This window comes from Microchirus variegatus (assembly GCF_963457635.1).
Source record: "Microchirus variegatus genome assembly, chromosome: 8".
Lineage (NCBI taxonomy): Eukaryota > Metazoa > Chordata > Actinopteri > Pleuronectiformes > Soleidae > Microchirus > Microchirus variegatus.
In genome coordinates this window covers 8,480,333-8,502,467 of record NC_139809.1, presented here as the reverse complement: position 1 = coordinate 8,502,467, position 22,135 = coordinate 8,480,333, and the positions used below count along the sequence as shown (strand labels likewise).

At 41.3% G+C, this 22,135-nt stretch overlaps 1 protein-coding gene across 1 annotated transcript in view; it reads right to left on the bottom strand.

Annotated features, from left to right (window-relative positions):
• cspg4 (chondroitin sulfate proteoglycan 4) overlaps positions 1-22,135 on the bottom strand; it is a gene marked incomplete at its 3' end in the record, with an annotated part of 55,241 nt that overhangs the window by 21,476 nt on the left and 11,630 nt on the right. Inside the window, exon 2 of the mRNA XM_083893998.1 lies at positions 2,084-2,247. Within this exon, the coding sequence (XP_083750124.1) occupies positions 2,084-2,247 (164 nt within the window). The remainder of the gene's footprint in view (positions 1-2,083; positions 2,248-22,135) is intronic.

The following is a 22,135-nucleotide window of genomic DNA, read 5'->3' as shown; positions in this document are numbered from 1 at the left end:
GAATAATTGGGCACAATAAAGCCTACTGCTGCAATAAAGTGAAGATGAAAGTGACACACTGTGGTAATCCAGTGGGAAGCAAAATAGGAAGACAAGTGGCTTCCCACACACCACAGACAGGAAAGTAAGCATACATTTAAAACGTCCATTATAAATCACTCCCACAAAACACAATAAGGCCAATGGGAGAAAGTCTGCAGACAAAAATGGGATGAAATTAAAAGACTGAGAATCTGCAGCGCAAACGGGGTGGTGAATAGCGTCACACAGCCAGTGTGGTGACAGGTGTACAGCCAGCGGAATTCCCTGCTTTCAGTCGTGAACAAACAGTCACAAAGCAGCCATGTGTGCAACACAGCAGGACAGTGTGCACACTGGTGTCCATCCCGTTGGACCATGAGGCACGATGGAGTCAGGGAGAGGGCAGAGAAGTCAGCCATAGGCCATAATCACACTAATACGTTTTCATTTTAAAATCAAAACAACCTCTGTTCATGCAAACGCTTAAGCTCCAAAGAGAGATCGCTTTCTGTCGACACTAACAAGCCCGAAATCACATGCGCAATTTAACTGTACAACATCTGGTAAAGACAACATGGTAAGCAATGTTTGTAATTTGTTATTCATGTTCCATTTAACACTGGCAGTCGAGGCTGATTCCAATGTGTTTCCTCCTTGAAAAAGGCTCACCCGACAGGAGGCAAAATGGGGAACAGTATGTGACTGAATAGATAGCCGTGACTGTGTCTGCAAACTTGCAGACAATGTTTTATTGGAGGTCGATTCAACACCAATCTGTCACCAAAAGCTCCCACGAATAGATCTAAAATATCAGGAGAATGGTAAAGCCAATGGATGGATGGATTCCATGTGTTTGCAAAAAGAATAAAACAGACTCTTTCCTCTGAGGTCTTGGGTCATATGGGGCTAACAGTCAAATTCTCCTTCTGTTTTAATACTTCTGTAGTTATCGTCTACACAAGACACCCCCCTCATTCTCCAGTTGCGTCATAGCATATGGTAGTCTGTCCACAGGGGACATGGAGGTCAAACATCACAAATCTGACAAAGTGGAAACACTCACATGATCTCAGATGGAGACATTATCTTCTAATAGTTTTCCAGAAGCTAAGTCACTGAAGAAAATCTGGGAGACAATCACATCACCACACCTGGAGGTGTGGAGTGAAATACTTTTGGTGCCGTGTGGATAAGTGGGGAGGGAAACGCTCTGGTGGAAAAAGTCATAAAGAACACTATGTTTTTACAACGCTGTATTATCCTGTCAGTATTGAGAAGACTCGGTCTCATATGCATATGCGCCAACTAAAATCCCTTTACTTATGACTCACTTGAGTCTGAGCACAATAGAAATAACATTAACATTCATGACACATGAGTCAGCTCAGGTATTCTTACCATACTGACTAAGCCATAGTTTAAAAATGAAAAAAAGTTTCACTGATAACATCAGAGGCCTGAGTTGTGCTTAAAGTCAAACATTGTTCTTACAGTTCATACACACAAGAATAATTCACACATACCATGAGACGTCACTACATTAACCCTTTAGTATATCCAGTATATATATATATATTTATGTATATATATTTATAAATATATATATATATATAGGGGTAAAATCATTGTATATGCAAAATGTAATAGGTTTTATTCCAGTTGCACAACAACAGAAAATGTACATATTTAAAAATAACTTAGTGCAGCAGTGTTCAATCAAAATTGCCATATTAACATTTGAAGTGTACGCAATTGATTGATTTAGCAGAATAATCCAAGTTAAAAAACATGCATTTTAGAGAAAAGAAGAGATGAAGAGGCATTAAAACTGTTTCATTTATCATTCAGTTTCTTTATTTATTTACCACTAATGTGCACATTATGTGACCATACTTTAACTTTTCTTTTAAGTCATGAGCACAACTAGAGTAGCATTACTGCAATTCCTTAAATTGGTCTAACGTCCACTCTACTCTCCAAGTTTTTCTACTTTTGAGACCCCCCAACATTCATTAAAATCTGAAATGTTTCAGGGCTTCGCCACAGTTTGTGAGACGCTCACCTGTACTTTGCCGTTTTGGAGCTCAAGGAACAGATAGTCCTCCATCCCTGCAGCCAGCAGCAGGAGCCCACTTCGCCGACTTGTCTTAATCTGCAGTGACAGGTGGAAGGTGGAGATGTCTTGGAAGACTTGTAAACTGCAGGAGCTGTCCCCAAAGTAGGATTCTGTGGAATAGTAAAAAACATTTTTTATTGTTATTTTCGCTGTTATTTTCCCTGCCAAAAAGTCTGTCTAATTGTTAATACTAAGAAACTACTGAACTACTTTCTGTGCCAGAGTAGGGCATAAACTACAAAAGAACACATTTGATTTAGGAGAGGATGTGAATAAGGGGAATTTAAAGGATCCATTTAGACTTTTTAACAGTTAAGTGTTAGAGGAAGTAACTCTGCTTTCATAAAAGAACATCGTTTTTATTAACTGCACAAACACACATTTCTTTTTAGGAAATGGAAAGAATAAGCTGTTATGTCACTGCGGCAACATAACATAGTTCTCTTCCTAAAGATAACCCACACGTACACGTCACTAAAAGGGCTGATTGGAAGCTCTGTTTCGTCTAACATGGAAAAAAGGGAGGATGAACATTTTATAGGCTTGTTACAGTGCAACTGCTCGGCAACTAATGTCTGTATTATCAGGTGTCTTTCAGCTGCTCCTGGTTTTAAGAGTGGCTCCACTGTTCTCAAAGGGATTCTCTCACTGAGACATCAGTCATTGCCCCTGTGGACATCTTCTGGGCACATAGAGTGTCGGGGTGCAGGATTTCCCAGGCTTTAGCTTGTCTCATTTCCAACAATATGCAAATTCAGCCACCTGCCTCTGACTGTGCTTTCGGGGGAGGGCCCTCGATAAGATGTAAACGGAGGAAGTCATTTTTCTCCGTGCACATGCTCTCAGATTAAACTAGACCACTTCCAAGACCCTATTTCCGCAGCATGGGGTTTCCATGGCCTCGGCCAAGAGACACAGAGAGGGGGCTTTCCATTAGCTGGCCCATCGCCCTGTTCTGGACGACACTTCAACTAGACACAGAAACGCATTGGAAAACTTGGGGAATCTGGAATAATGAAACAGCGACGCATTCCTGTGATCATAAAGTAGCGTCCAGTAGCATGGCGGATTAATGCCACTCTGCAAAAAAAAAAAAACTTTGCAAACATGGGAGTCATAAAACAAATGATGAGATGATGTTCACATTCATACAGTGGTATCCAAATGTGTGGGACCACTTTCCCATGAAACAGTAAATCGAAAAAAAAGCACAAGAGTCTGTTTTGAAAGTGTTTATCTGAGAGCAGTGCGTACAGTGAAGCCCTTTAAGGGGCAACCCGTGTTTGTGTTGCCTCTGCACTAATGCCACACTGCCAACGTCATCATGCGGAAGGCTACATTTGTCCTCTGTTTTTTTTCATCCAGGCGGTGAACCCTTCCAACCCAGGTCTGCGGCAAAATATTGGAAATGTGAAGAAAGATAATCATTTCGATGTCAGTGAGGTTAAAAGCAAAGCTTTTACCGTCATGCCCGGGCTTTTATGATTTTCACTCAGAGGCATTTGCTTTTGGTTTCAGGGCTGTGCTGTTATGAACAAAGTCAGTGATGAACAGTCTCGGCAAAGACTGCAGTCACAGAAAGGCCTCGGTGGTGCCGCTTGGAAATAAATATCACAGGATGCGCGGTCACATGTTTCTGACTTTGAAATCCATGTTGTGCGAAGAAAAGTGTGTTAATATCCTTCCTGTTGATTCCGAATGAGACGGACACACAACATGTTGACACACAAATCAAACTTAATTATCACAGTCATGCATCAATCCCTTTTTTTTTCCCTCAAAGGCTGTAGGTAAACGTGTGAAAGCCAGATTTTATGCTTAAGTATTCGTGATCAAAAAAAAGACCAGCACTAATTGCTCAGAGGCAGAATCATTTTTTACAGGGAATTGCATTAACACAAAAATGCAATGAGCTCCCTTGTTCTTAAACCTGAGCTTTTGTCGGATTGTTCACTAAGCACGGGGATAAAAAGCTGACGGAGAGAGAGAGCGAGCGAGCAATGCCAAGACAATTCTGCTAGAGGATTTTCTGGTTCAAATTCAGCTTGCTGCTATTGCTTTCAGGATAAAAAGCACATTTTCTTACAGTATGATACGCACAATAGGTTCACTCCACAGTGCACCTGGAACTGGCATTCATTAGTCCACAGCTAAGCAATGTGAAGCTGTGCAGAGAATTGAGGCAAAGGCATGTTTTCAATATACTATGTGCAAATGTCCTGCTCTATGACTCTGATTGTTGTCCCTGCACCTTTTCTCTAAACGGTTCCTGCGTTCATACTGTCTCGCAGGTATACGCAACGAGGGAATAACAACTGTATGAAATGAAAACATAATCACGTGTGGCTTCTGAGAGCGGCGCTGAATCGCAAGCCTCACGTTTTTTTCTATACGGCAACACTCATACAGTCAGCTATATTTTTCCACGCTCCACAGACTCCTGGGCGGCTGCCGATGGGATCGAGCTCAGGTGATTTTCGCTGACGTGGCGTCGTTATCTGAAAAGAATCACGTCTCCTCTCGAGAGTGGCAAGCAAGATACTGTATGTGAAGCTGCTGCCACAGTCGGTGTCGGTCTAAGAGGACAGTCTCTGATCCCCTTAAGCTACCACACCCCTCCTCACACTACTTTATTGTGTGTCAAGCAGAATCCTGGTCTCAGGCCAGTGCAGATGGCTATAATTTGATGACTGACTACGCTTGTATTTATAACGCTTTGAGGAAATGAAGTCTTCCTCTCTTTTATAGATGGCTGAATGAATTAGCCTGTTGTCCTTCTTCCCCTTTCCTCCTTCTCCTCCTCTTCCCCAGCCTCTTTTGGTCTCAATCTAGAGACATATGTCCGGAAACGCTATGGGGACGAGGGGGACACTGACCGCAAGTGCAGGAAGATTTGACACATTCAGTGGACTTCCATCCTGTGGACATCTCCATGGCAATGCATCACAGTCACATCATGCAGAATAACGTCTTAGGGCTCTTATTTTGTAGACTGCACATTCCACATTTGTTTCAAACAGTATGACGTGTAAGTGTTAGGCAGAGGCAAGCACACACACCGTGTGCGTGTGTGTTTTACCATGGTAACACGGTCTGAAATCCAAACAAACCACCTACGTGCATAACCCATGGTTAAAATATGGTAAGCTTGACTATAAATAGTGGTTATGTTGGTCATTTGTTTCCTTTGCAGGGCTGTGTCTTCTACAACAGGGCATAATATAATTATATGAAGGATAGGGTGTTGTTAACCATAGACAGATTTGGAGAACGTTGACGGGTGTAATAGCAGTTAACATATGGCAACATGGCTGTTACAATGATGGGCAATTACTCTTACTCTCTTTAAAAGGTCAATAAAACTTGTGCTTAAGTATGATTGCCAAGTATGATTGCCACCTGTATATGAATCTATTTGTTTATTGACTGATGGTAAATGCATTTAAATTCTTCAGGCAACACCACCAATCATTTATGTGTTATTCTGGATTTACATGAGACTACAGATTAAAACGTTTGGTTTTAGCAGTGATTGTTGGACAAAATAAGACAAAACAGCAATAACACATCATTTCTAGATAGTTGAGAATAAAAGAAAGCCATACAGTTTCAAAAGTTGCAAATTAATTCAGTTCACTGGAGTTTGTCAGAGTTGGAATTCTTTACAAATGACTACATGTCTTCTACATCCACTAATAATAAAAAGCAAAAAATATTTCTCAACAGAAATATTAAGAATTCACATTTTTATTTTCAATTTATTTTCTTTTGTCAACAAAATACATTTAATTGATTCTTTTTTGTAAAACATCCAGTTTGAGTCAACATTCAGCCAAGTTTTTTTTTTTTATTTTTTTTTTTAAGGACTCATTATATCCTTTTTCTCCAAGTTAAACTAGTTCCCTGGTGTCCTAATGAACATGTCTATGACATGATTTGGTCAAAATACCATAAGGATGAAGCACCACAGCAGTTCAGTCACCCTGCCAAAACAGCCCTGTTCAGAACGCTTGGTTTTGTAGTATAGTAAAAGTAAAGAAAAACCTTAAAGGACAGGAAATAACAGAGGCTACTGGGAGCTAACAGCAGTTAGCATTTGGAAAAGTGATCATTTGCAGGCTCTGGCAGGAACATTGCCGTCATATAACATGTATCCACTGGACAGATAAATCCTCTGAGGCTGGAAGTTTGTGTAGAACTCTGTGCCGCACTGTGGAGCCAAGAATAGAACTTTTCGCGGACTTCTGGTTTTCGGATACCGTTGCACTTGCCAGAACTCTCACGTGTTTTACGGACAAAGCAAAACAACAAAACAATTCCAGGAATTTAGTGTCTTGTGACGTCCCAGTGAGCGAAGAAGTCAACATCGCATGTTTTATCTCCTGTACTTAGACTGAGGAGGACCACAAAAACATGAGTGACTGATAGGACCTCCAGAGTCCCAAATATAAGGATTAAAATGATTAAAAAGTTGATTTTGCATAATATGGGACATTTAAATGGTTATTTTCAGATGTAGCGTACTTGTTACACTTTGAAACAGCAGAGATTCTTCCATTGCTGGATAACCAAGCTCTTTCGAATCATGTACCTAAACCCAACTGCACGCAGAACTTTTGTGACCTGATCTGACTTCCCTGCTTTGGATAAACATGAAAGTGCTGCCACTTAAAACACTCTATGCAGTAATGACAAAATTAGGAAGCCAAATTAATAGTGAGTCAGTATTCTGTGGTGAGTTAGTTGTGGCCATTTTCCACTCGACTGTAACTGCGATTGTCGTTCAATTGCAATTCTTGGAAAACCATTTAGTTTTTGTTCGGTAACCGACTGCGTGTTCATCCAGATCGACGACTGACCCACAGTCACACACAGAACGTTGGATAATCAGATGTCTTTTTCAGCGAGAGATATTCTCACACTAATTACAGCACACGAGTTTGCTTTTAAAAGCGAGCGTTCCGGTTTACAGACCGGACTTTGTTTGCGGTAGTAAAAAATACTGCTAACTCCAGCACCATTAAACAGCAGAGGGCAGAACCACAACTCTGTATACTTTGACAGCACTGCTTTATAAGGACCCACTCCTTCCCCACTGACTTTTCAGAAGTCACCAGGGACACACTTTTACAGGCTTAATGGAGCCATTTCTCAGACCAGGCTATGTCAGTGTGAAAGCCAACATAGCATCGTTTTAGCCCCCTTTCACGTCCCCATCTACCTCTGCAACAGACTCAGTCCAATGTTCGCCAAAGTGAAGCAATTCAATACATAAAAAAAAGGGCTTGTAGAGCCACAGCGTGTGGCCTCCTCTCTGGCAATAATTCAAACTTGTCAGGTTCTCTCTTTGTCAAACTTGCACTTACACAGAACAAGTGAAGGGGTGGCAACAGCAACGAAAAATTATGACCTTTCCTTGTGAAAGGAGAATGGCAGCGTAATGTAATTTCAGCTTAGGAAAATGGACCTGTGAGTGAGGGGAGGAGAAGCAGGACGTGAAGGACTCAGTGTTGTCTGGGTTTGTGCTGTTAATGAGAGGGGTTCAGAGAGGCTGGGTTTCCACACAAAATGAACAAAAAGGGCCATGTTTAAGGATGGATATGGAAAAAAGAAAGAAGGAAGCGGGCTATTCTCTGTAGCAGTATGTTTTAAAGACAAATACTGAACTCAGACAGAGAGAAAGGAATCAGGAAGAATTGGGGGTGTAGCATAAGAAGACCATATAACATCCATACCTATCTTGGGAAAAGAAGGATCTGTCTGATTTATACTTCACAAATCCCCCATAAACTCTTTTCTTTTACAATCTGTACTTTCTTACCAAGGAAAATGTTTCCATAAAACTGTTGGCTGCATTTCAGGTCAACGTTAACTTTAGTGTTCTGTATTTTAAGGCGATTGAAAGAAAAGATATATTGTCCGTCTTCAAAAGTGCACAATGGGACATTCTCACATTTTAAATCTCAGGCTTACGTCATAGTCTCCAACCGCCTTTTTCCAGCCAAACTAGGTGTGTGACAATTTCAGTTTGTTGGCGCATCGCACTCAAAAAAAAGGGCCACAGGTCGGCGTGACTTTGGACCGATGATCTCACTCACCTAACAAAATTGCAAGACAAACACGGCCGTGAACAGAAGCATTGTAGTGACTCAGAGTTCTGCAGAAGTTTACGACCGGCCCATACAAAGCAAGCCTCTGTCAGCTCAGCCGCGCTGCGGAAGCCATCAACTGCCAAGGCCCCGGTGGGTGGGTCTTGTTAAAATAATCTCTCCGTGACATCAGCAGACCGACCCCCCTTATACTATTTCAACCTATATGTCCCCTCACACCAGCTGACCCCCTCTATACACACATACATATACACATACACACTCCCCCACCCACACACACACTGTCATTTGCCAAATACTGTTTACTGCAAGAACTGCTCTAACAAGTGATTCTTTACACATTTAGCTGTGACTTTCTCTGTTTTCCCTCAGCTCGAGCGCGGCTGTTTATAGACTGAGCTGAAGGACATTTTTAACATACCAGTAATGAATTACAATGTGAAATCTCACCGCGTGGAAAATGGGGTTGTGTCGCACGTCAGGGGAGATAGAAAGGAGGACAAGAAAATAGCTAAAGTAAAAACACTTACAGTCCGTATTACTACTAGTACTACCCTGCTTTTGCTCCTCTACACCTGTAATTAAACGTCAATAAAAGGATCGTCATCTTATACAGTCACAGTGCACGTTATATAATGCATGATTGCGCAGACTGCTTTGGCTTCGTTCCTCAGCACCGATCTGGTCTAAAGTAATAGCAGCAAGAAATTAGCGAGCAGTTAAGTGTAGTCACTTAAGGCTAATATTTACAATGTCAACACAAAGAGGGAGAGCAAAGAGGTTCTGTGTCTTGTTATTGTTATATCTACTGATGAATGTGGATAATGTAACGTAAGCGTTATTTTAAACCAACCGTTTGAAGCACAGAGGATATCAAAATCATCCCCATGTTTTACCATTTTACTTTATTTGAGAACTACTAGTGCAGTGACCGTAGGAAGTATGTATTCCTATAGTGGGAGCTGAAGAAGATTTTTCAGTTATGGTAATGCATTGGCTGACAGGCGCAAAACAGCACAAAACGCTAATGCTAATCGAAAATGAAAACATTTGTGTTGTGCCCAATGAGGTTGCACAGTGTTTGTATTATGTTAGCCCTACGCTAATGCTAATCGCTGCCTCGTTAGCTTAACTTTGGTAACAGGTTCGCCAAGTTAGCCCCAAAGTAGTAGCATGCTAATGCAAAATAAATAAGTGCTCGCTTATTGGTGAATGGACACATCGTCGTTTCAGTATAACACGTGTTCTGCGGTGAACCGTGTGAAAATGTCCCACCCACCGTGAGGACAGCCTCTTCACTCCCACCTCCCCGCTCCAGACAGCGCAGCTGCTGCTGATGAGCCGCTGCCTGCCTTGTGCAGCGTGATAAATCAATGAAAATTAAAATTCCTCCACTTGAAAATCAAGGATGCACACCATCGGGCCATGCTCAACTCATATCCAAAGTCTTAGGGCAATCTGAGTAACGGTACACAACTTGCTTTATAGATAGATATTCTCATGTTCTTTAAATACTACTAGATGTCCACATTCTGCTAAGTCTGCACTGGTACACTAAACTTCCCATATTCCACATTTTGATTATAAGCAGCCAAGTACGTACATGTAGGGCCCTAAAACACCAAATTATCCTCAATCATAATCACCACAAAGATAGATATTGGTTTTTCCAATTGCTGCTACATTGTAGCCAATTTCAATTGACAATAATTTAAACCACGACAGAACAAATTATTGTACCCACTTTCTCATCTTCCTATGGTTTTCACCTGCAAGGAAGCATGAAAGAGACAGTGATACGACAATTCTGGACTAACCCCAACACATGACAGTGGTTATAGGGACAGGGAAGAGGGGGAAAAGGAAAACAGTGAACAATGGTTGTGCGTCATTTGCAAAAAATTAAATGTGCTAACACTATATATAGAAAACATCTTGAATTATTTAACCAATATTTGAATGTCAGACATCTTAAAATTTTCGACTTTCAATCCTGGTCACCAGAGTAAACTGAGGAAAATCTGGGTCACCTGCACTCTCCTGCATTTGTGAGCGATTTATCAGGTAGCCACATAAGCTAAGCTCCACAGAGGAGTATTACCAGAGCTGACATTTACAGTTAAAATAGAAAATGTTGGGGGGAAAATGCACTGAATGAGCCGCTTGTGGGAGCTGCAGTCCACCTCCTTGCATAGCCACCAAGTTTCAGACCAAGTTGTTTATATTAAACTTTTTCTCAGTAAACAGTAGAGCAAGTTAAGTTAAAAGCCTCCAGGCGCCAACTCCTTATTGGAGGTTCGGACTCTGACTTTAGTGGTGTTGATCTTCTTATCTACCTCTCGACAAGAATTCTAACGAGACTATTGAGGGGGAGCATAAATATTTGATGGTCGAATTTTTTTTATTTTCAGTGGAGGAGTCGACTACTTTAATCCTCAAGTAGAGGTTTCCAGCTTTCAGACGAGGAGCCGCCGCTATCCTGATGTAGCAACTGCCCCAGTGACTTAAAAACCTATCAACTTCACTTAATGTCACCGGACTGCACTTTTGGGTTCTTTGTTCTAGGTCATGCATTGGGTTTTAAAGCGTCATTGCTGTTTAAGTGTAGTTAAAGCTGCCTTTGACAGCCATTATTATTTCCCATCAGTTTTTTTCCCCCTTCAAATTAATTGATGACCATTAAAAATTAAAATACATTTCTGAAACCTTGTGCGGGCACTTCTTTGTGCAGTCTGTGTGTGTGTGAACTCATGACAAAGGTTTGAATGTAACAAAACACCTATGATCCCATCACACACTCACAGCTGTTAAAAGGTGTGCTCGAGCTTTCACACTCGTAGGTATGAATGAGTGGAGATCACGTTTGCAAAGACTGCACGTTTGCCCTCACACCGATTCCTTCTAGGTCTGATTCACCTCCCGCCAACAGTCATTTCTGACGTATTAATAGCTTCATTTAGCCTTCACACAGAGTGCCCTTATGACTGTAGTTATGAGCACGAGTGCAGGCATCAGTCACTCCACCACTAATTATCAGCATGACATTGGCTTTGCAGTGGGCTGGAAAACACTTTGCTGAGTAGCAATTGACTGTCATAAATCCCTCCACTTAAACATCAACACAAAGAGATTTAAGACTCGGATTCAAAGAAACGTCCCTCAGATGGGGAAACACTGGATAGAGATTAGGTTGAAGTCGGGTTCCCAGGCAGATCGAATACGTTAACTGACATTCTCTATTTGTGTTGTATGATTTTTTTGTGTTTTATCTCTCTCCAAGGGTCCATTTATTTCAAAAATGCAAAATGATTTGTGGATCTTTACAGCCAAGGTATTCTTTAAGTTTTGAGTTTCTTTTAAAGGTCAAAGCTAAAGCTTTTGGTTGGTTTACTTTCAGAAAAGGGTAACCAATGTACATAAATGAGACAATAAACCTGAAATTGCTACCAATGGCCAGACCAGCAGCACCTTGCATTATAGTGAGGCCCCTGGTAGCAAAAAACGCCTGTAAGAACACAGGTATGTTTCATAAAATCTGTGTTATGTGACAAGGAGCACCTCGCCTGCTGTGAAAAACACGTTAAACGCAGTGAAACGACACTACTATCGTCATAGTTTTTTAACACATAACGACAAATATGAGACAGAAAGTTGTCCAATTCAGATTTTTCTTTAAAAGATTTAGGTTGAGTAAAGGAGTTCAAGAAGTTTGAAGGTGACCAAATGACAGCTTCGATGGTTCACCAGAGATTCACCACCTCAAGAGTAAACCAAACAATTCAAGAAGGTTTCTGACCTCATTTAAACGTCACACTGATCTTTAGGCATTAGGCTGGATTTCACACCAGTTTCAAGCTCCTTAACTCACACACTTTTCCATGACTAAATCTGATAGAGACGCCTTTCTGTAAATGAGGCCCCCAGTCTTACCAGGCACCAAGTAGCAGAACTATGATACAGAAGCTGCAGTGAAGGGGCCCTTGGAAAAAAAAAACCCATATCCGGCTTTGACTAGGGTCTGCAAAGTCATTTTGTGTTCACGATCAGAGTGTCACATTAGCCCAGTAATGAGAACCAGCTGAAAGCACACACCACCAGACTGACCCTGTCCAGCTCAGACTGAATCCCCCTCCCTGAACTCACCACTTCACCCCAGCCCCCAAACCCTGGAGACACCTCTCTCTCTTTGCTTAACTCCACTGAATTATGCCTCCTAAACAGATGCTTTATCCAGATGCTAGATCTCAAACCCCTCCATCAGCCGGCGTTACTCTAAACCGTTTCTAGTGCACCCACCCACAGACAGAAGTACATGATGCAAACATAAACTCAGCCATGTGTGAGCCATGCACACACACACACACATAGTCATAACCTACTGGCTGAGTCAGCCCACAGTCTCCCGCCATTCACACAACCATTTTCCACCAGGCTACTGTTGAGGAGGCGCACCCTGCTCCACCCAGTCAACCCAGACACTTTTCCCCAGCTCAGCTCTCATTCAGTCCAAATTGAACAGTTACCTCTTTTTCACGACCCTCCATTTTACTCTTACCTGGAACTAAAACAGCACTCCAGTATTCCAGCTCCAGGCATACTATATATTATGTCAGTTTAATTTTTCCACAATTTGGTTCCATTATTGAAAGGACAGAGGATGGATAGAACTGGTTTCAGTGGAAAATGTTAGTCGCTGTTATAGTTGACATAAAAAGCCTCCGAGGATTTGAAAGTGAAAACCGACTCCTCTTTGTCTTCCTCTTTAACTTGAGCTCTGGCAAACAAACTCTGATGTGGATCCAAGTGACACAAATAGACAAAAATCCCATTTTTTAATCAATACAGATGTTTTGTTAAAAGACCGAATTACACATTAGTTTACTTTTGTTGCGTCATGGCATGTGAATAATTACATACTGTTGAAATGTTATGACTCAAGCCGGAATAGTCAAAACAGTCATGATTATTTGAAAAGGCAAGTCGAGAAGCACAATTGGGGATTTAGTCTGATGGGGAAACGTATACTTTATTTATCTTAACCTTTCTTTAAAGTGATTAACTGAGCGTGACCGTCTTTTTCAGGGAATGCCTGACAGCACGTTTCACATGTACACGGTACTTTCTCAAGGAACTAGCAATACGTTTTAACTTCTGTCATTCAAATTTTTTCCCTCAGTGTGAATAAAAAATAGTGCCATCCATTTCCGACACATCGCATATTATAAGACTTTAACATGCTGCATCTCTGGCAATGGTTTTAACATGTGGTGACTAAATGGCCCCATGGGTAACAGAACTCTGCATCACTGCCAAATCATTCACCGACAGTGACAACTCTGCACACCACAGTAAACCTGAGGATACGCCGTGGCAGCGTGCGTCCTCTAACAGAGGCCACTGTTTACATAGATTTGGCAGCTGTGTTTGTTTACGTATGTGACAAAGGTCTTTGTTTAGAAGAGAAGAAAAAAAATGGATGACAGGAAGAACAAAGGCTTTGCAGTGGTGGTGGATAGTGAAAGGCAAGTTGACTCAACGTCTAAATGTCTTCAGTTTGGCTACCAGTCGTTCAAAATTATACTAGGGATGGGAATCGGTATCGGTCAGTGTTGGTATCCGTATCGGTCCGATACTGGTCAAAATCACTGGATCGGATATCGGTCAGATAAAAATTCCGATACAATCCAAAAATCCTATACATCACATGCTTCACTATGCACAGACTGTAAACATTTGAATACAAATCAGCAAAAGCATTTTAGCTGAGTCATGTTTGGCCTGTTCTTTTTGGGACACTTACAATATTTATAACACAATTGGAGAAGTATGTGTTTGAAATGACTCGGCACAAATGTGTTGTTTACAGCTTCATAAATGGTCTAAAACGACTGTATCGGACAAATATTGGTACCTGTAGATACTCGAGTTTGTGGTTTGTGGTATCGGACACAAAAACATGGTATCGTCCCATCCCTAACAATAATACTAGGCTTTATTAAATGATATTAGGTGATACAGAAACCTTATTATACACTCATTCATGATTTATTTTGTGAATTGAGTGAATGGATCAGCATCTTAGAAAGGTGCAAAAAATTAAAACTATTGAGATTTAAAGGTCGGGGCAGTGTAGTGCGGTGGTCGGCACTGGTGAATGTTTTCTTAGCTGTACTGGTCAGGACATAATGTCCACACAGGTTGTCCCAAGCCTTCAATACACAGCAAATCTCCTTGGACAAGACCAAGGTCATGGAGTAAGGACCACAGTACCATGGGTTCATCTGCACTGCATCAATACATTTAGAAACACAAAGAGAGAGAATACAGGAAAGAGTGGGAGCTACATTGCAGAGCTTTATTTCATCCTGCCTTCCCAGCAAGTTGGCACACAACTTCAACAGATAGACAGACAAGGTCCGTGTTACACTCCATTTGGATTTAGATGATAACAAGTGCAAAGAGTTTGAGTGGGCTGTTGTTCCAGCGACTTCTCCGTTTATCCAACAGATGTAATCACGCGTAATGCACCTCATTGCCTCCAACTGATGACTGTGTTATTCCTTCATTTAGTCTGAGAGGAGCTGCTCACAAGCTTCCTTTGTATAATCTCCAAATGTGCACGGCTGATTCAAACGACTGCTGCTGCTCACTGCTGTTTGAAACGAGTAACTGTGCCACCCACGTCAAGGATAATCAGATCGGCTATTGTTGAAGGTTGACTGCTTTTCAGTCACACAACTGATCTGTGGAGGTGAGTGACCTGGAGGCACCAAAGGCTTTGACTGTTGTGTTCTGTTCGGGTCTCTAAAGACACAAAGTAATGAGGCCTTTGTCTTACATTGTGTACTGTGTCAGAGTGTGTCTGTGGATCCAAATCTGGGCCATCATTTCAGCCTTTCATCCATCATCATGTAGACAAACCTTTAATCTCGCCATGACAAAATGACATGTACTGATGAAAGTGCTGCACACAGGTGAGTCATTTGATGGTATAAGTAAGATGTGCCATAAGCACGGATGGCTTGTGCCGATTTTGTGCATAATACTCGCATCACTACACATAATTTTACATACAATGCTGACAGCAACCTCGGCTATATTTAGATTTATGAGCAAATTTGTTGATCACACTGAGGCTCGAGATGGCTTTTTGCCCACTTTGGGCAGTGGATATTGACAAGACTGTCAGACTTTGATGAATTCAGGGGTTGGAAGAGAGCAATGTTGAAACACATTGCAATGAAAGCAAGTATGAGAGAGGGAGATCATCAACAGTGCAGCAGAGTAACTAAAAACATGTGTTTTTATTCACTGCTGGAGGAAAATGCTCCATTGAGACGGTCACTATCTGCACTGAAGACTAAAATAAAGCTCAAAAACTTAAAATCAATGCTTACCTTCATAAAGGACCAAGCTGGATCGTAACCGCAGTGAACTTTGATGTTGCAGAGAACAAAAACACATAAATAACCCTAACCCCAGGAACATTAAGTCTACCTGAACAGTCAATAATGTCAAGTACTATAAAAGGTGAACATATTGTAATACTTATTGCAGATTTAACACAGCTAAAATAAAGTGTAAAAATCAATGATGTCATGTTATTACACCTCATTTTACACCATGCAAACTGTTAAAACCTTTATGATAAACTGTGAACTTAGGTGTGAACATTTACAGTTTCTCCACATCGCAGAAAAACAATATCACAACCAAACGAAACGATACGACGTAAATGTCCTCATCTCTTTTCTTCCATATACTCGCATTCACCTTCCCCAAAAACTAATTATGTACCATATATGCAAATGAATCTCATTAAATAATCGACATGCACTGCTCCCTATAGGCGAGCATGGAAGTCAGGATGGCACTATTACAGATAATGATCCCTTCTGGAGCAAATGTTCTGTACTTCACCTTCTCATTTTGTCTTTTAATGCTTTGTGAACATGTGCTTAACATGCCGTCATTAGGCAGACGCCATGATGGTACGTCTTTAACACTCCTGTAGGTCAATTATACAGTGCTGTATATGTATGCTGACTTGTATTGAAGGTATTATATTCAATTAAGGGTGTAGCGGAAAACATTTCTATGAATTTATAATATTTGTCACTGAATATGAGAGCCTCCTTTGTGATACAGAGCACTTTTAATCGCTGATGTTGTTGGTGCAGCTGAAGATTTCATTGATTCACATTAACCATCGTCTACTGATGCATTGATTTGTTCCTCAGCTCATTCTGAATCAAGGGTGACAAGCCCTTTGACTTCAGGCAGTGTTTCCATTCTCCCTTTCTCCCTACCACAGCTGTACTGCGATTCCTTGGTTTTTACCTTACTGTTGGCTGCATAAAACACACATTTTTATTAATTCACTTCCATTTTCTACTCCAGGTAATATACTTATCGAATCTGTGAAAATACAATCACGACCGGTGTAGGAAGCCGCCTACGATGTAAGCCAACGGCGAGCATCTGCACATGTGTTTACTGCTTGCTTACAGGCAAGACATTGTCTGAACATATACATATATTTACATGTCACACCTCACAGGCAAATGGAAATTCATGCCGGCAGATAACAGTAATCATAAACCTGAGGATTATCTTCTTCTTTTCACAGATCTGCATGATCCATCAAGCAGGCGACGTGCTTCCTGTAAAAAGTTTCAGCTTCTGCTGAACCCTTTTTTCCCAAAAGTGTCTTGTTTTAATACATACATTGACATCACTAAACCAATCATCAGTGGCAGATACAGTGTATGTAAAAATGGAGACTGCATTGTAATCTTTATGAGCAGCTAATGTATTATTTTTGCGTTTTCATTAACTGAAAGGAGTCACTGACTACCTGTGATGTTGTCGCGTGCTTGTTTGCTCTGGTTTGAGTTTGCATATTAAACGAAAAACAGCTTCGGAAACCGTAAATTTAACACAAGCCAACCCAGTTGAAAGCTATCTGCGTGTCATTAAAATTCCTCTGGATTTTAAATACATTCTCAAGTTCTCATGATAATGGGCCTTTTGGGAGCCTCTTCGTAGAGACTGAGGAGTAATGTGTGAACATATGATTTCACTGCCCCTCAGTGTGATGCTCTTAGAGGCCGGACATTCGTAAAAACATTCTTAATTTTCCCCATCGTGTGTGGGCGAGATTATCTCTGTCTCTTGGTGTTTGCAGACTTGCTTTGATCCCAGCGACTCAATCTCTTTGAAAAAAACCCCAAAAAAAACAACAACTTTAAACCAGTGACAGCTCCCAACCAAATTTATACCAGATGCAATAACAAACAATCCGTTGAACCGAAGAAGACAAAAGCATATCTTGGCAGGTTAGATGCTGCATATGTTCAGATGGTTTGGTTTTGAGGCATCTTTTGACAAATTAAAAAGCAAACATTTTCAGAGAGACAGTTTGTTCACTGCTGTGCTCCGTGGTCCAAGCAGCATATGTAGATGACAGGAGGTAGGAAAAGGTTGGAAAAGCCAGCTCATTTCTCTCCGTCTTCAGAAAACATGGAGCTACTTAAAATTAGTTACTATTTATCACAGCCACACTTTTCTTACCATTGGCGTCCCCACCTGCTGAGACGGTTTATGTTCGATCTAATTGAATAATGCGCACATGCTCAGTATTAGCAGTATAAACTGTTAACAAGTCTAACTGTTAAAAAGTTGGCCGTATATATGGCTCTCTTTTGCAGATTTGGCTTTTAAGGCACACACAATGCTTAAAAGCCGCATGACCGTTTGTTTCCTTTTTCTGATTCACATAAAGGGTGTGGTGCTGGATCCTGCATAGATGCATCCCAGCTAGTTATTTAGTTGCTAGGCTTTCTTTAGTTGCAAAATGTGCTGTTTTAACTTCAATTGTCAACTGCACAGATCTCTTGTCCGTTACGGTATATTTTAGTAGTGTATGATTTAGGAACATAATTGCTCTCACCAAATACCCGATGGTTTCCTTTCCTGAAGGAAATATTTATCCGTTTTGTTTCTAAACCATGTTTCTGGCAAACAAAAAAAAAGTTTTTCACAGACCACGAGACATAAATGTGGATAAAAATAAAACAATGCAACTGAATCTATTGGCAGCAGGACAAGTGAGAAGCCTCAAATCTACAGCATGAGTCATCCATCTGCCTGCACGCTTCCAGTCGGCCACACACATGAAAACTCAAAGATCCACACATAAACATATAAGGATCCCCATTTCCTGCTCTCAAAGAATCCTCCCAGTGAACCACAGGCACACTCAGCTCAGACCAAGCCAGATGCAAAAACATAGCCTTTGATAACAGATGAAGGATCTCATGATTAAGCAAAATCACATGCTTATGCTGGTGGCGTGAAGGTTAGGGAGGAGGGTTTCTGACTACAGCGATGACGGCTTGAATCACAAAATAAGCTGAGGGTTGAGTCAATCGGTGCCCTCCCACTTAAAGCGTCCAATGAGGTGTCCTCGAGAGAAAAAAAAACATGACTTTATGCATGATGACGTGCAGTAGTTAACGCTGGTGGCCTCCCTGGTGTGAATGTGCTTAATGACATGAACACGGAGCTGCATTTCCAAGCACTCATCACGCTCTACGACTGCCATATGGAGTATTCCGTATCTCAGCAATTATGGTTCTGCTACACGGAAAACAAACAGTTGCGAAAATTGAATTCAATAAATCTATAGCAGTCATCACACTATTTAGCCGCTGAACATTAAGTGGCAGAAAATAACGGCACAGCTTCGCGCGGGGTGTGGTAAATAAACACTGAGCGTGAAACTTGACAGGATTTTGGAAAACCTCATCGCGCGCACACACTGATTTACACTTATCAAACACACAACCTTTAGATGACAAGTAATGTGTTTGCTGTGTTTTCCAGCATTTGTCTCTCAACACTGCCAAGCTTTGAGGTGGTTTTTCATACGAGCGCAGGAGGCTTTTTAAAAAAAAAAAAAAAACATTTATAAGCGGCAGGGCACTCGATCACAAAAGGGAGGGGCCATCCAATCCGGGCTGCGGAGGAAACCGCCTCCCCAAAAAGCTAACCAAACAAATGGCACCAAACGTTATTTTTCAGATGGCTACTGTAAAAGGAGCCTTTGTGTACTCAAAAGGCTGCTCCAACCGACACTTTACTAACTGCAGAAAAGGAAAGGACAGATGGAAAGAAAGACTCAAAGAGAAAAGTACGCCATGTGCCCAGTGGAAGGAGCAGTAAAGATATATTTTTGGGGGGAGAGAGAGAGAGAGCTCCTTCCTGAGGCTTCTGATCTGCTGCTTCACCAGAAGGCCTTGGCTTATTGTCAGGGCGTTGGTCTTGTTTCCAGCAGCGCCACTCTCTGTGCGACAGCAGCTTCATAAGACCTTAATCATGTGTTTTATTTTTAACCGTTTCGGTTATCTGATGTGGCCATGCTTCACGCAGCAGTCATGGTCAATGAAAAGCTGCAGTTAATGTGAAGCACATACTGTGGATTTACTTTGACAGAAATGCTTGTCCACGGGTACGAAATCCTCACTGTGAACACCTCTCATTGAGCAGGCAGTGCTGAACAACAGCTAATGGACAGCGAGGCTGCTGAAAACCCATTTCAAGCTTTTAGCCACTTATAACAAAATCAAATACTGCGGAGGCTAATCTCAGCGAGTACAGTGTGGCTACTGTGAAGAAAGGCTCCTGCTGCGAACAATGTAGGGCTGCTCAATCGTGCTATAGAAATCTCTTACTTTTAATCCAGTTTATTCAAATGTCCCACCTTTCTTAAGAAGCACACTCACAGCTCTAACTTATCTAAGCCAAGCCGATAAAGGTGGACTCGCATGTATATATTTGTTTAACGCAGCCATCTGAATTTAGGACAACAATGTCGTTCACAGCTTTAATTTGCAGTAACGTTTCCCGATGTTTGCTGACTTGATGGCAATGTGACGACTGCCATTGTTGGGTGTCCTCTGTTCAACAGAAACAGTTAATGGGAACAAAGGAGTCGAACATTGCAGTGAACTCACAATGCAGTTCAGCAACACCTGCCTAAATCAATGCCTTCACTGTACACCTTATTTTCACAGTGATGATGGTATTCCTGCTGGGCTCTAAGCTTGTCATATCTCCACTGGTGCCCATGGAGGACTATTCATGGCAGGGATGTCTGTTTCCCTAAGTTAAATCTAACCTTTCTCAAGGTGTTATTTGCTCCCCAAGACTAGTTGCATCTTTTCAACCAGAGCCAGAAACTTGCCTCCTGCACCTCCTCTGATGTCTCCTTAGGCATGGCCTTGTGGAGTTCGTCTTCCTGTAGCCCCGGGTCTTTTAGGAGACGTGATGTTGAGCCCCCAACAAAGATTCTATTTTCCCACCTCCACCGAATAGAACTTCACAGCCCATCCGCCCTCCCTGTCCTCTGCCACCACGTCTGCGCATCTTCCTTTTGTAGGCAGCCTCTAACCCCTCTTCCCATGGTTCGGTTAACTCTATTATATTATTATAATATAATAATCATCTCTATTAGATGATTATTATATCTTTACTGAAGAGTGTGTTACAAATGAATACCAACGCTATGAATCTAATGTTTAAATGACGTGAGGCCTTCGGTTGAGAACATATTTTCAGTGGTTTCATCAAACTTAAAGGCGCCATATGTAAGAATGTGGCCAAAAACGGTTACTACACTCAAATTCAAAATGAGTGTAGTAAGAGACTCTACTGACTGCAACGATAGGTAGACGGCAGTAGGTGGCGCCACATGCCAAAACATGATTTCAAAACATAAACATGATTTGCAAAATATTTTTTTAATGTTAATATTTTGGCTGTACTGTTGTTGTTTGTGAGTTCAGTTTGTTATATGAATATTATTCCTGAGTCTCTGTGAAACATTAGGATGATTTTACAATCAGTTGCTTTAGATTTATTACATAATGCACCTTTAAATTAAGTTGAAGGATGGAATTTCTCCAGACAGATAAAGCAAAGGCCATACGTTTCTGACTATTAGTGAATGTTGTGCAAATATGTGCCGATTCTCAATAATCCTGCCAAAGGCATCCATTACCATCCAGCTGGCATTCACGTGTTCTGCAGATGTGCTCAATTCACCAAGAATAACAGCCATGGAAATAAGTGCATCAGTACACTGCACCTTTAAGTGTGGAATGCATCAGTGCAACATTTTTACAAAAAAAAACATAGAAAAATTGGTTCTGGAAAGTTCTGAGTTTCAAACTGTGCTTAAGGTCAAATGAGGTGAGCACTGTTTTGACACGTTGTGAGTATTACTCAGAAATGTGATGACCCGTGATGACCCACACTATATGAACACTGTGTGATCTTTTTGGACATCTAACTTGTTATGAGACAATGGAATTTTGATTTGCTGCCATACACTGATTGTAGACTGTAGCTTAGAGTTTAAGAGTTTAAGATCATAGCCATGCCCACACTTCTGGGAAACAGATATCTGTGAAGGTTATGACTGGATGAGGAAGACCACAGGATTTGGGCTCAGAGACAAATCGGTATCGTGATGTGATGTCATATGGAACAATAAATCACTACTTCCATATTTTTCTGACATTTGGACAAGATTTGCTTGGGGTGTGTGAGGATGAGACAGAGGAAAAGGAGAAGGGTGTGGTAGGGCTGGGGCTGGGCAGTGAAGGAAATGAATAGTCCAGCTCTGTGTCACCACAATATCCTAGGTGCCCTCAAACCATGTGTCCATTTTGGACTCTGGTTTGAGATTATTTCTCAATTATTTTACCCAACGATGTCATGGAGCCCATTTCCCTCCCTCCACCCCCGAATCAACATTTTGAAGCTCAATACTTAAAGGAAGGAAGTCAACTATCAGTAACAAAGGACATCTGCTTGCAGTTTA